The following is a 16,173-nucleotide window of genomic DNA, read 5'->3' on the forward strand; positions in this document are numbered from 1 at the left end:
AATGGACAGAAAAACACATGGAATAGCTTTAAGGGTTACACAGTTTCGCTTATTTTTTTAAAAAGTTCCTTGTTTAGCGACTTTTCAAACTTGGTTTTACTACAGTGACCTATAGCTGACAATAACTGTAAGCTGGGTGATTTAACTCTAGCACAGCTATGTTTAGAACCATGTCAGTAATAAGGACGATAGCTCAGTGCAATGGGTGGCTTATTCCATGATTACTCATTTCAGAATCATTACCTCAGCTGGCATACTGAACAACCTATATTAAAAAGTGCTACGAACTGACTTGAACTGTGGTTACAGAAATAGTCTGAACACATCTTGACTCCATTTGTCCTTAGCTGTTGCTCAGCTGTATCCATCTGTGGTCAGTTGCAGGTTCCTTTTCTGATCTAGACATGTTTCTTGATATTCTTACCATGTTTCTGTGGTATTCTCATATGACAGCGTGTGAGAATTAAATCTTTCTTGAAATAACAAAGCAAGAAGCAGAGGAAATATCCAGGTATAATCTTCCATGGCCTGCCATGATAAACATACCCATGAGAAAAGTTAAAGGAACATTTGTCTGGGTTTAGAATAATTCGTGACAAAGTGTGGCTATGCACACTGATCTGTGCAATGGATCATGAAGCTGAATAAATCATCTGCTCAAGAAGGAAAGAAAGAGAGTTACCATTTTTAACAACTTTAAATATTTCATCCCGAGAAGTAGTACAAAAAGTAGATGGTTGTCCAAAAGGTTGTAGAATCCCAAAATACAGACAAACTATGACTAGTAATAAGAAATAAAAGCACAGGAGATTATCTAATAATCAAGATCTTTCAGATATAGTTATTGCCTGAACTTGCACCATGGTGGTGAATAACAGTATGGTTAAATGAAAATGCAAACCATCTTTGTGGTGAGGAGCCTCACTAACAGGACATGAAAAAGTTTTAAAAAGTTCTCATTCTGAAAATGGAAGTACTGATTGTAAAATAATAGTTTTGGGCCTCTTTCATCATCCAAGGACAATTAAAATGAATGGAAGTATGCCCACTGACATTGATGGGCTTTGAATTCAGGCTCCGGTCTCTTTCAAAAATATGTCAAAATATAAAAAAAAAAAGTCTGCCCAGTCAAGCACGGGTAGGAAATGTGAGACAAAAGGACATTAACAGAATGTCTTTCAAATTGCAGGAATTAGGGAAATAGTCCAAACAATCATGAATGAAGATTATTTCGTGTAATTGTGTCCAAATACTAAATTCATACACAACATAGCTTATCTCAAATTCTTGCAAGCTTGTATTGAACTTAAAAGAATTTACAAGAGATGATAATTTTGTGAAAATAATTTTAAGAAACCATAGCCTTAAAACAAACAGCTTGTACAGTTTCCAACAGCTAACAGAAATATTTATTCTGAGTATCTCAATTCCAGTCCACTAGTGCCTAGAAAGAGTATTGTGAATTTGAAATCTTTGTCATTATTATGTCCATTGCAAACAGCTATTTAGACAGAACTAAAGCTACTGAAAGTGGTCTCCCAAAACTCGTAGAGGAAGCTGACATGCTGTTCAGCTGGAAACAGCCTTCTTGAAGGAGAATTGATGTGAATCCTTTTGTAAAGGAGATCTGTGCTCTGAGCACTCAAAATACATCATAGAATACTAATCACACTACTTCCCAAAGCAAAAGAAAAAAGGATAGAGTGCATCACTGAACTGAGAATGGCACATCTCTTTGGAGACATTTTGGAGGGGCAATAAAGGATGCTGGTCTACATCCTTATCTATATAGACTTAAAGAAGAACCCTGAAACAGTATAGCATAAATATTCCATTTGTATTTTATGTTCCCCATATGAGAAAGAAAGGATAGCTCTCAGCCTGGGCAAATTAACACAGGTCTAGTGGAGTGAAGGAGACATGGTAACAATATCATCTCTTAGCCTAGTGTGCTGGTGGAACCTGGAGCAGTGCAGGAAGAAAAGGCACAGATGAAAGACTACTGAAAAGAAAGGTGGAACTGCTTTGTTCTGTCTTTTTTTTCCCTGGAATCTGAGTTTCTCCCCCTAAAATAAAATAGTGGGGCTGCATATCTCAGACAATGGATCAAACAGAAAGCACGCACCTCTTCAACCACATGATGCAGAACACGTGCTGCATGAGGTGCAAAGAGTGAGTCACAAAAGGGTCCAAAAAGCGTTCTTTGGCACATCTCCTTAAAATGTTCCACCTTCACCTTATGGAAGGGTAGTAAACTTCAGTATTAGAATATTTAAAACATTTTTTTTCTCCCTAACAAAAGAGAGAGACTGACTAACGGTCCCATTGCTTTGAATCAAAATACTTGTCTATTATTAAAGCGCTGTAGTAGTAAAAATTGACTCTTGATGCTGTCATTCTTTCACTATAAAATGAGAAGCGCATAGGAGGAAATATACTGGCTCTGCATGTGGCCAGAAAAAAGAGTTTTGTTCCAACAGTTTTTTTCTTGGGTAAGACTTTTTATACTGTGTTTGACATTCTGAATTACATGATTACATAGTGTAAGACTACAGCAACATTTTGTATTGTAAAGATGGAGATGCTCAGCATTTTGCCAGATGCCAAGTGATATTCTGATATTTCTATCTTCTCTTTAAACTGAGTGACAGTCAGCATATTCACAATGAAGCCAAGACAATCTGCTATCAAGTTACAGTAGTGATATTTTCCCTGATGAAGATCCCAGAGCTCGTTGGAATAAAGCTCCTTAAAACTCAGTGTCTGGAATAGCTCCAGCTTGAATTGCTCTCTGTGTAATATAATTTTATATTTGTGCCAGTCTAATAAGTAGATCACTGGGTAGAGGCTTTTGTAAGTAAGTCTATACGTACTGCACCATTTCCTGTCTCTGTGCTCCAGCGTGTTGCAGGCTGTGTGCAGTGGGGGAGGTGCCAGAGCTGATCAAGCAGTGTAATTTTATACATTACTGAATCAGTGCAGGAGAAACCTGGAGGGACAAAGCATCATCTTCTCTTTGGACTGCACTGTAAAATCCTACAGCTCTCTTAGCCCAGCCATGCTCTCTGACAGATTTTTTCTCTCCTTTTTCTGATTTTGGTGTGAATGATAAAGTGATCTGATGATGGCTCTCGTTATGGAACCTATTAGCAAGTGGACGCCCAAACAAGTAGTGGATTGGATGAAAGGTACGATCATTTATTACCATGTATTGTTTATACTTTGGATCCTTGCAATATGGTCTTGTATTCTTTGTTTTGGGAAGAGTTTATTCAGTTCTAATAATCCATTTGCTGCTTTGCACAGTAGTTTTTAAGACACGACTGGAGAGAGGCTGCTTAAGCTGTGCAGCATGTTGTTGGAATTTCTGCCGAGCACTGAGTAGGGCTCAAATGCATTCGTCGGTAAATGCAGACATAAAGTGTTTGTGTCTCATGGCTCCATTATGCATTGCACAGTGTAACATTATGATGTTTGGTTGCTTTAAATTTGCCCTGATTAGGTCTGTTTTGCTCATATCAGGTGATCTGATGCAGTGGCTGTGCAGCACTTGTGTGTAGTTTAGGGTACCACAAGGAGCACAAGGTGCCACTGACTGGACTGAGGAATTCTGCTCCTTTAGTGACATGTCCTGATTCGTTCAGGCTTCCCAGCCGCTCTTGCTCGTGCTGCTGTTGTGTCTAATGCACCCGCGTCCCTGTCCGTCGCCGGTACCGTGGACAGTGCAGCCCGCGCCGTGCGTGGGGCGTGCGAGGGGGAACGCGCAGGGCTGAGCATGGCTTCGCTGGGGAAACTCTTCCCGATAACTTGACAGGAATGATGATTTCCCTGCACGTTCGCAGTTTCACAACACAGCCATAAGCTGTGACATGTTTTGCTTTACAATACTCGGCTGTGCTGCAAACAGATTGGGTTGGATGGGAGGGTGGAGAATTGTTTGTGATGATAAGTGTTTTAAATTTCTTCAGAGTGGGGAAAAATGTATTTCCACAGTAGGATGCATTAGTGGTGTTATACATTGCTTCTGATGAGCTGTCTGCCTTAGAGGCAAATCATTTCTGCTACAACGGATCTCCATTATATAAGGAGAAGAGGTGCAAATTTTGTTTGTACATTACTCATAGAAATAATTTCTGTAATGTGATTACTGAACTTATTGGAGGGTCGAATTGGATGCCCACTAAAACATCCCTAAAGCTTTCAAAGTATTATCATTAATAAGGGAATGGTTCTGATTTCATTTTGCTGAGATACATCTCCATACTTAACTGAAATTGGGCTGTTTAGGTGCTCATCAGACACATTACTCTTACAAGCAAACTATTCTTTTAGAACCATACAGCATTATGAAGCAAATGGTATCTGGAGGAATGTATGTAGTTTGTGAACTCAGGTTAATTGGGAGGTCTTAAGCAGGTCATCGGGATGGATCCTGAAACCATTAGACAGATGATTGATTCCCGTTCTTCAATGTCATTACTTGAAATCAAATCCTAATGTACATGCAGAGGAGAGTTTTCTGGTCCACACCTTTACCTTCAGTACATAAAAGATTTAAAAAGGGGACAGATTGTTATGCTATTTTAACTCATGACTGGAATTATAATGTAAATCAAATATCAAAGTATGTATAATACTTGTTGCTAAATTTAAAAATGCTTCCTGCTACTTTTTTACCCTTTTTGACGTAAACTAATTACATCTTGGGTAACATTTATCCATAACATGTGTAGTGCATACCATGGGAAGCAAGAAGGTCATACAAACAAAAGGGTTTTAAATGTATGGTGTTGCCTGGCAGTTAAATTTCTATACAAAGACTGCATACTGCATCCACAGGGACGTCTGGAGTAGACAGTATCGTCAGTTGTGTGCTCTGGGCTTAAGCATAAGTAAGTATAATGCAATGAACACCAAAGAATTTACAAGATAGGCATTTTCCTTGGTAACATGAGTGCTACAGATCCCCAAACATTAAAGCTGCACATTTGTCCGTTTCTACCATGTTAACATTACAAGCCCCTTTTTTATCCCGGTGTTTACCTTTATAAATGCATACTTCAACTGTAGCCAAAGAACAGACCTAACACACACAAATGGAAGCATACCAGAATTAGTTTAAAACTACTTGTGAATACCTTACTTTTTACAAAAATTGCCCAATTGTGGCCACTGTTTGCCTGTATTTTACATTTATTCTGTATGTGAGCTCCATTAGCTATAGTCATTCTGCTAAATAGCTATTAATGCATTAGAGAGGTCGAAGGTCTACACGGGTAGTAATATTCAAGTGATAAGGTAGCTTTTACGTATGTCTTCTATACCGAAGGGTACACTTCTTTGACAGCGTTAAAAGGTATAGTAAAGACATTTTAGAAAAATTACCCCACTATGAATGTGGAATGTTATCTTTGCTATAAATAAACAATGTAACAAATATTGCAAATGCAATATAACCTATTTTTTGGCTTAAAAATATGTAGTCAATTAGCTTTATTCGTAAAGGTTGTAAATTATAACATTTCATAGGGAAATTATTGTAATATGCCTTTTTAAATTGAATTTATCATAATTATTTAAGCTAGAGTAACTTTTAAAAACTGTTAGTAAAGTACACGTCTTGAAATTAACTAGTAGTGAGTACCAGCAACATCAAATACTTAAAGAGAAGATGGGAGAAAGCCACAAAAATGATGTTAATCATTTGAGACCTGGCTACCCAGAAGGCGTCCTGGTTATGGTGTGCTATTATCAGAAGCAGCTGTAGCTTAAGCCCCAACCAAGAGGAGACACCCTTCTGTTCTTTTCCTCCAGGAAATGTTACTTGCCAAAAGCCCTAAAAATTGGTAAACTTTAAGGAACATTATTATGACAAGTTGGCATCTTGTATTTATCTACATTTCCTTTCTGAAGGCATTCAACTGGAATTCAATTTGGGAACTGCATCGGGTGGTGTGGGCAACCTGAAAAGGCCATCCAAGTCTTCAGAAGCTGATTCTTGAGGCTTACAGAGGATCTAGAAGTTAAGACTCTAGATACCTTTGTGTTAAAGAAATTGTCCTTATACAAAAATATTTTGTAAAGTTTAGCAAATACACAGCAGAAGGCACTGTGGTTGAAAAGAAAGCTTTCAAAGGAGCAGAAAACATTAATTGTGAAGATATTTTTGTCAACAGTTTCCAGTCACTACTATTTTTTTCCCCAAAATGTCAAAATTTTCCAATTTCTCTATATGGTTTTCACTTCAGAAAATGAGCAAGTATTTCTCCTGGTATGCATCCATTTCCTACATAACTTAGATGTTTTCCTGGGGATATGTACTATGGACCCAAAAGGTACTTTAAGAGAAAGAACTTTGCCTTGCTCAAATTCCATTGTGGCACTGTTGGAAAACGAATATTACCCATAAAGCTTGCAAATCCATTAAGAATCAGAATAGTTTTCAAACTTAGTCAGTTTTTCCTTTGATAAATTTTAACATACTAACGTGAGTAAATTATAAACTACACTTCAATATTTACATCTGTAATGCTTCTGCCTGGAGACTTTGAATGCTTTTTGGCCCAGCAACCCCATCACTTACTGTAAAACTTGGTGACACTTTGTGGTTGCAAACACATCATCAGAGTTAGCACTCCTAAACCAAAGGCTGTCTATTTTTATATGTATGCATTACTGTTGGAGGTAATCCTGTACAGAATTTGGGGGTTAGAGGGGGGCAGGGGGGAGGTATGTTGCCTCCTGACTCTTATTTGCACTTAGAATTAATAAAGGCATGATACTTTGTGTTTTCATTGTAAGTAGAATCTAAAGGTTTTCTCTGTACTTTTACAAATAACAGCATTTAAGATTTTGTACTTCTTAAATTTTACAAGTAGGTCATTTAAAACGTGAACTCATTTACAGTGAAGTGACACCTGTGCTCAGGTAAATCCCAACTTTTCAAAACAATCCAACGAAGTGAAATGAAATACAATGCAATAAATACAACTGTGTTTTTTGGAGAATGGAATGTTATTAAACAGCTGAAAACTAAAATAGGAAACCAGTTATTTCTTAAGTACCTGTAAGTAATAACTCCACATGGAGTCAGTTATTCAAAGTCTTGGGGACTGACAGCAAGGTTTGTCTGCCAAAATAGCCTGCAGTGGAGGTTTCTCTCATAATGAATGCTCAGCTTCAGATACTCATTTCACAACTGCAAATGATTTTTTTCCCCTTTAAATCTAGAATTTCTCCACTCTCAACAGGAGATGCAGACATGAAAAAATAAAAATTAATTCAGTTGGTAAACTGATTAACTGTGCTGCACTGATCCTGTGCAGAATAATTATATGTTTAGCTGAAGGGTTTTCCTTAGCATGTAATTCCCTGATTTCAAGCTGGCTCATAAAAGAGAAAGGAAGGGAGGGAGGGGGGAGCTGAGAGCAGGGAAGCTGATGACGTGAGTGGACTTGTTAGCATTCATGTCACGCAGGGCTCCGGCAAACCCCCTCTCAGTCCTTTGCTTTTCATTAGATCACTACCTGTTCTGTAGCAATATGTCATAACCAGGGAGTCTCCTCTATTTACAGAACGTAATACATAAAATCTTAGAGCATACTGGAGACACAGCTAAATATTATGATCTACTGCAAAAGCAGCCTTGTAGGTACTGAGCTGGATGATGCTTAGCTTTCTCGATCCCCCTTCATGACCTTAGAATCCCATAATGCAAGAACTCGACTTCACAAGATACAATTTGAAACTTGAGTAGATAATGCAGGTCATATCTTATTTAGAAAAATGTAGGGTTTATAACATCTTTTCAGTTATTTCTGAAGACAAATAGGTTTGGAAGAGAACTGAGAACCACAAATACAGATGCCCTCAGAATTAACATTGAGTTTTCAAGCAGTTCTAAAGTAAAGGTTTCATTGTTTTCTTTCTACTCTCACCAATTTTAAAACTGAAACAAGTGATTTACGTTTGTGGCTCCCTCTCAGATTACTGTGTTCCACTACTACCACATTTCCAGTTGTTGCTAGGAAGTCACTGAATCAGAATTGTTTGCAATTCCTCTCTGATTTCTCTTACAAGTTTCAGACTGGAACGCTTTTTAGTAATAAATTTTGGCAACAACTACTCTGTTGAATGTTGTAAACATTTGCTTTAAAAGGATCAGAAGAGCACTCCTCAACGTTGACTGCTTTGCAATAGAAGTGGTTAAGATCAGATTTCAAGAAGCAGGTTCCCAGTATTAGGTACAGTTTAGTGTTGTAATTAGCTGTCTGGGCAGGTTTGGCTATTATTTCCTTTGTAGGAGGTTTTGGACACAACTATGAAGAGCTCAGACATCCCTCTGGAACTGCTTATGTACCCAGCTTGTCCACAGCAGAATGGCCTAATGTCTTCTCAAGGCTTCTGCCAACTCAGACAAGATCTTGGGATGGTTTCTTGCATGTGTATGACCCTCATCTTTGAAACGTGAAACAATCCCAAAGAGATTATAGCTTTAGCTTCCTTCTGCCCATTTCATGGTTTATATTTTCCAGAATACCCATGCGAGAAGGCTATCCTAGCTGCAGACATAGGCAGATGCATGGGATGAATCTACATTTCAAATATTCTGAGAACTAATGTCAATGGGAAGACTGGATTAGGGGGTGACTACAACTTATTAGGAGACAATATGAAAAAATCCTACACAAACTGTAATCTAAAAGTTCAGGATTTCAGCTCACTGTCTCTTGGAAAGGAAGTCTAGCACAGGTGAGTTGCTCTCTCATGATGAATAAGTATGATATGAGGATACATTTGATTTTGCTTTATTCTCTTTCCTTTAATTTTTTACTTTAATTTTTTAATTTATCTTCCATTGTCTTGATTTTCTTTAATTTATTTTTATTGTCATTTTCTTCTAAAATATTTGCATATCATATATTTATAAAAGTTATTGACCAAAAGACCTGGCAAGTATGTCATGTTTTTGTTATCACCTACAGTACACATGGAAAATGAAAGGAGATGCAGTCAATATTGACTATAAACTGTGAGTAATAAAGGTATATGTATAATGTTTAGACATAGCAAGAAAAAATATTTAGCTCTAGTGACAGCCTAGCAAAAGCAAGTCAGAGACAAAGTACTCAAGATCGAATCTGTTCCAAATGTCTAAAGTTCAAAAATCTTAATATTGTATTTTATAAGAAGCTAACGGCATAGCCTCCTGAGAGCAGCAGACATGGTAGTCATCAGTTTCAGCACCAGAAGCAAATATATACCTGTTCCATTTTTACTAACCCTTTACAAAAGCCTCATTCCTTTCAACCTAAGAGGTTAAGATATCATACAGAGCTCAGAAGACTGTTGGGATAACTAAGACCCAGTACCCTCAAGGTTTTAACTATCATCACTTTTAATCCAACCTGCGTAGTACTGGCAGCCTGGACAGACAACAAAACTCTTTGCTGCGTCCATTACTCCATTTTCTGCCTTCCCAGTAACCATGCAGCCATATTTAGTGGCATGGCAAGCTGACCTACAAGCTGAGTAGAGGATTGTACAAAGACCTCCATATAGCAAATCTAGCTGTATTTCCATGGAAATTATTTGGCCGAGGTATTTCTGCATCCCTATCTCTATTATTTCATTTTTACTAGCACCTTTTTGAGGACCAATTAGAAACTGGTCTATGTATCTTCCAAGAACCGACTGGATTAGCACTATCTCCATAAAAGGTTTCAGAAACATTTAGCAATTTAATGGTCTATATTTATTATCTAGACATTTAGGAATATATTCTAAAATTTCCCTGTCTATAAAGCAGATACATTCAGACCTTTTAAAGAAAAGTAATTCTGCTTGCAGAGAAAAGTCTGAACTGAATGAATGTCTCTCAAGTCACATTTATCAAGTGTAACTAATCTTCCAGTTCATTATGTAAAAAAAATTATTGTCTTGAACCTTAATATGGGCAGACACAATTGTCATGCATTGCTGTGTCTTGTAACCTTACCATATGTTCATAAGATACATTATGCAAAATACCCACCTTCAAATTCTGACCACTACAGGGAGAACATGGTGGCAATGCAAATTCAGAAGAGATCAACCCTCTCCAGATCTCCATTGTTTCACAATGTATTACATTAGGAAGCAAAATTCAGAATAAATTAGATCCTGTGGATGACACTTTCAGATCACATTAAATGAGGTACTGTTTGTCAAGAAACTGCAAAGATACTGGATCCTGCTGAGCAATAATATACTTTCATGGTTTCTTCCCAGACAAAATCCTGACAACACTTTCTTGTCCTCCTAATTCCTGATACTAAATTTTTCCTTGCTTTGGCAGGAACGACACCAACACTTGTACCAAAACACTGAGAATTCTGTGTGTAACACCTCAGAGTTACTTTTACAAGCATATAAAATGTATACTTGTTAGAAAAGTAGCAGAACATCTCACTGTATCAGTATTTCTGGCTACCTAAGTTTGAAAGTGGTTTTAGAAACACTACACTTTGCAAAAAAATACATTATGAATAGCATTTTTTGCATGCCAAAAACCCACTGTCTAGATGGTGGAGTGTCAGGCAAAGTTTCATTCCAATTCCCATGTGTCAAAACCAGTGGGAAGCTGCATGCTTTCTGGGTCTGTCCTCAAGGTCGTCTCCTAAATGTACACTGTGGATCAGATGGACGCTTCATGTCCTTGAGCAAAGAAATATTCCTACCTAATGAAATTTCCATGCATCTCTTTCTAACAGGTTTAATGTCTTGCATTTCTATTTGTAATGAACGAAAAAATGCATGAGGCACACTAAATATTACAATGCTTGCATATGCCAGGAAAGTAAAAAGTATGTTACAGTTTGTCCTGAGGTGTTTTGCAAAATTGTTTTAACACCTACAAAGGTTTAAAAGCTAAAAAGGAAAGAATTTATCCTTTAATGCCATTCTTTCTGAGAACAGATATCCTGCCATGCTGACAGAAATGGAGGTTGTAGTTCTGCTGGTGAAATTAATGACACTGATGATATTAAATGAAGCCTGTCCCCCCAGAATAATTTTGTAGATATCTTCCAAATACTACTTTTGTAGTTTAGGTTTTTTACTAAACATGAAACTTTCCCCCCTTCCCTTACGCCATTATAGTGATGACAGATGAGTCGGAAAGATGGAGCTTAGTGAGCTATTATTATAGGATTCAGAGAGAGGAAAAAATTATAAGGTTGTATTGTGAAGCGCTCTAGTGACGAATCAGAATGAAATTATTTCTGATTAACTAATACTCAAACTGCTCCCAGCAAGTATCCTTGCTGACCTTCTATAGCGATGCACTCAGAAGAATTTAAGGCCAATGCTATGTTTGGGTTTTCCTACTCAAATTCTCCACCAACTGTTTTCCAGTAAAAATGAATTATAAAAAAATCTGTGGTGTATTTTAGTTATAACGGAGGTGATATGTTTAAAATAAAAATGTAACAGAAAGTAATTTTACAATATACGTTCAGCTTTATTCCCTACAAACCTGTCCATCTTTTTCATTCTAAACATCATACAAAGCCTAGAAAAACTCTATGGATTTCAAGAGCTCTTAAGGCAGAAACTGTGTCTTCTATAACTGTACTGAAACTACTACAACTCTAGAAAGGATTGACACATCTGCTTTTTAGTTTACATGGAAAACTACCTCTGTTTAAGTTAAGACAGAGAGTAGTGTCATCAGCCTGACAAGTCAGACATAGCAATTATCACCTGAATGAAGAGCATGTTATAGCTCGCTCTCTCTACCAGCTTCCCCTGTTCTCTGTTCATCTCTCTCCTCGTTTATTCATATTATTCTCTAGCAGTATGTTTCTTGCCTTTTTCATAATCAGATGGAGAATAAGCATCAGATTGTGAAGTAATTGGAAGTGAAATGCATTCAAAAACCAGGAGAAGGTAACAAAGGGAGAGAAATGGGATGGAAGAGTGGAAGAAACAACGTGGGGATGATACAATCCTTTTCTTCCCTCTTCTCAGTATTGTCTGATTGGTGTCAGGTCCTGCGTGGGAGTATTTACCCCCCTGTAGTACAGAGTTCAGGTGGTATGCTAAACAGAATGCTCAGCTGCTGTACCATGCTGTCTGTCCTGAAATGCAAATATTTCTACTTTTTCAAAATAACAAAGATGTGTCCATGCTAAGCATTATAGATAACAGAAATCAAGTGACGTATCAGCAAGTTTTGATCTCAAGCTTGGCAAACTAGGAGTTGCAATGTGCGCAAGTCCACCAAAATATTCTTTTATAAATAAAGGGTTACCATTTCGACAGCCTCAGATTAATTTGAGCAAGTTGAAAACCACCTGCCTAAGAACCCTAGCACAACTTCTGGTAGCTTTAAGGTGCAGTTGGAAGAGAGCATATATTGATTTTTCATTGATTCTACATTAAAACCTACTGTGAATATCCAGGATGCTTCTAATTTCTCTTTCAGACTATGAAATGTTGCTTCCCTGGAAGACACAGGGGAGGTAGTTCAACAATGGTATCTATGAAGTTCTTTGTGATGGATAGGAACATATACTAGATAGAAATGTGCTCCAGTGGCACATTCCTAAAACCAGGAAAGGCATATGTAGGCATCTGTTATTGACCACTCAGCATGAACAATGAGCTCATAATGAAAATGTCCTAAACTACGGAATGCTAAGGAGAGATTTTTATTGCCTATTGTCAAGAGATTTTAATTGTTTATTGCCAAGCCACATTAGGAATTTTCCTTAGTTATACAGAAAACCACTTTATGGTTTACAGAGGAAAAAGATACTCAAAGCAGAGAAAAAACACTTTGAGCCTTGCATTTGAATCATATAGTTGGAGAGAACAGGTAGAGTAATGTAAGAAAAGTTCAGAACTAATAAAGAAGTTTAGAATTCTCACTACTTGAATGTCATATAAAAAGAAATGGATCCACTTCGTGCAGTAGCTCAGAGGTGCTGTATTTCCAAAAATAAACTTTGGAGACTGAAGACAACTAGTGAATAATCTATCAAAAATACAACAAATAATCATCTAAGTAATAAAACAGAGAAATCATAATGATAAATAGAGATACAGGAAATTTTCACATAGGAAATAAAAAGGCAGATAAAGGATAACTTTAAATAATTTTAATTTTCTTCAAAAAATGGAGGAAACACTTCTTGAGACTTTCAAAACTGGACTTAAAAACAGTAGGAAATGTGCTAAGGAAACCATCATGCACTCATAGAAGGATACACGGGGGCATCTTACCAGCTATTTCTTGTTTCTCTGATAATTGTCAGGACAAATTATCAATAGCTTCTGTGGTAGCAGCAGCAATCATTATTTGCATATAGGCAATGAGGAAATACTTTAACTAGAGACCAAATTGCTCAAATGATCATTCAACAAAAGTGTTTTAATTCAATCTCTGAATCATTCCAGAAGCCATCAATATCACTTAGAATGTGAAAAAAAGTTTCCCTGTTCCATATGTATTGTGGGCTGCTCTTTGCATCTTCTCTCCACTGTTAAGTTCCATAAATTTTACATATCTGAAGGTAGTTCTGTAGTTATTTCACTAATAAGGTCTCCTTTATGAGGTCCTCTAGTGTCCAAGTAGCATGCTTTATTCTTAAAATATTTTGTATATTTCCATTTTCTTTTATGAACAACTTTTTCAATAAAAGGATGTTGATATATAAGGAATCCTGGCATTTCAAATTAATTCATTCCACATAACCTTTGGCATTTTTTCAAAGGCATTGGTTTTCAGAGGTATTTAAGTATCCCATTAATGTCCTTGATAGGTCTCCAGCTTCCATGTCATACATCCAGGCAGAAGTTCCATGGGAACCAAAGCTGTCTAGATCTTCTGTGTAAAGTCAGATTGGCCTGCTGATTGCAGGGTGTACAAACTGTTTCACCCCAGTGTTTTTTTCTTTCTTTTACCATCTAATGTCATACTTGATTTGAATTGCTGGAATTCTCGTAAAATTTATTCTTTCCAATATCATTAACATCCCATTTTTTGAGGAGAAATGATGGACAATATTTCATTTTTTGCTTGTGAACTGGTAAGCTGTCATAAAAAAGGACAATGTCACCAGCAAAATTAAACCTTATAGCATACTGTTAAGCCATGTTAATGCTGTCCTGGAACAGTTTGTGTTTGTTCTTGTAATGAAGCAAACAACAATGGTGAAAGAGCAGAAGCAAATAAATTGCATCTATGGTTAACCCTGGTAGGTGTTCATGCAAGCTTCAGTTAACATTATCTGTGCAAGCCACACCTTGGACTACTGTCCTCATGCTGTTAAGAAAGTTTCATCAAGATGATGAAGAGAAGGCCACAATTATATACAAAATTCATAAATTACATAAAACACTACCATAATTATTATAATTTTGTAGCAGTTCAAGATATACCAGCATGAATTATGATGTGTTTATCAGACCATCACTAATTCTTATGGAGCCAATGGTTTTCTCTACGCCACAGCTACCATCCGCAAAACATGATAACGAAGGTCCGTGACTAAGCATTCCCTAAATGATAACAGAATTTGTAATTTTTGGTTTTAGTGCAGAGAAAGAACACAGATTTCTCAGAAAAAAAGAACCATCTAGTGTATAAGTTAAACTATCGGCCAGCTTCTTACTCTCAAAAAGTATATTTTGAAACAGGAAATGTGATTCTTTGGAGAGGTAAAAATAAACAAGGTTTCTTCATTACATCCAAGAAGTACAGAGGAGTGTGAAGGTGAGCTTATTTCACATTATTTTGGTCTGAAGGTCATCTTACCACTTTGTGTAGGAAAGATTATTCAGTAAACTTGATTTACATGTCTAGATGACTGATTGTGCTCTGAGATAAATTCATGTGATGCCTCAAAATATTGGAAATTCTGTATTTGAAGAAAGCATGTGTTCTTCCTGTAAGGTCCATCCCACAATCTCTTTATCTGTAATAATCTTAGGAAAGGGGCATTATCTGAGATGTTTACTGAAAATAAATAGTATTTATAGACCATGAATGCACTACCCTTTGTGTTGTTTTCAATCTGAATGACTGTTAATACCACTTGTACAGGAAAACAGAACAAGAGCATGTTATCTACAATAGATATCCTAAAGCTAACTAAAGTTGAGCTCACAGTGAATCTTGCATACAGGTAAACCTGGTCCACAAGTCAGTCTAGTAAATGAGAGACAATTATGTAAAAAGAAATCCATTATTACAGTGTAGCATTCTTTTTACAGGAGTGTCTGTATATCTTGCAGACTGTCTGTTCTGGGTAAGGTAATAAAAATGATCATGCAGTATAATTAGGAAATATTCGAGAGAGACACTTTAGATCACAGTACAGTCATGCACTGGTATATTCTCTTTTTTTGATTTGAAATTTATAGTGATCTACCAAGAGTTCTCTTGATAGAACCAGGTAGCAGCTAGCAAAAAGGCAATATTTATTAACGCCATGCTTATTTCCTTTGTTCATTATCTCCCATTTTGCCTCTGTGCAATTTCTGATTCCAGCTCCTGTGTTTTAACTCATTGTTTTGACTCTAAAAATCAATAAATGCTTACAGACAAGGAGGATGCTAACAGGAGTTGAGAAAAACCTACCTAGAAATCCATTGAAAGGAGACATAGTAGTCTAATGCAGGTAAGGGCAAATGCAGGTATAACCTCTGATAAAAAATACATAGGCAATTACACAATTGCAATTGTTAATGAAAGTGAAGAGTACTCCTTTTATACAGATGCACTGGCACTGGCTTGAAGAGACATCAAATTGGAAATGTATACACTAATATGAAGGTAAATATGTCTATGATTGAGAAAATGATCATTTTTCTAAATCTGTATTAAACCAAGTCATCAGGGTGACATTTCCATTTTTTTGCTGATGAAAGTACACGGTCATGTGATCTAAACCGAGATTCCAACAGATTGATGTCACAGAAAGCAGTCAAAATTATTTGAAAAACAGTGTTAAAACTTGTGCCCTCATCTACTCCTATTGAAAGCTAGAAGGTAGCTTGCACTGTAAGTGTAGGATCATTATTAGCATCCTGCTGCTTGTTATGGTCTTTTCTTTTTCAGATCAAAACCTGGGACAAAGCAATATTTACTATCAAAGAGTAATGGCCACCTTATATACACTGTGGACT

At 36.8% G+C, this 16,173-nt stretch overlaps 1 protein-coding gene across 1 annotated transcript in view; it reads left to right on the plus strand.

The window, feature by feature from the left end:
- The first annotated feature begins 2,224 nt into the window (after positions 1-2,224).
- LOC104643462 (connector enhancer of kinase suppressor of ras 2) overlaps positions 2,225-16,173 on the plus strand; it is a 205,289-nt gene continuing 191,340 nt past the window's right edge. Inside the window, exons 1-2 of the mRNA XM_075763063.1 lie at positions 2,225-2,247; positions 3,115-3,188. Coding sequence (XP_075619178.1) covers positions 2,240-2,247; positions 3,115-3,188 — 82 coding nt within the window. The 5' untranslated portion in view covers positions 2,225-2,239. The remainder of the gene's footprint in view (positions 2,248-3,114; positions 3,189-16,173) is intronic.

This window comes from Balearica regulorum, chromosome 11, assembly GCF_011004875.1.
Source record: "Balearica regulorum gibbericeps isolate bBalReg1 chromosome 11, bBalReg1.pri, whole genome shotgun sequence".
Taxonomy (NCBI): Eukaryota; Metazoa; Chordata; class Aves; order Gruiformes; family Gruidae; genus Balearica; species Balearica regulorum.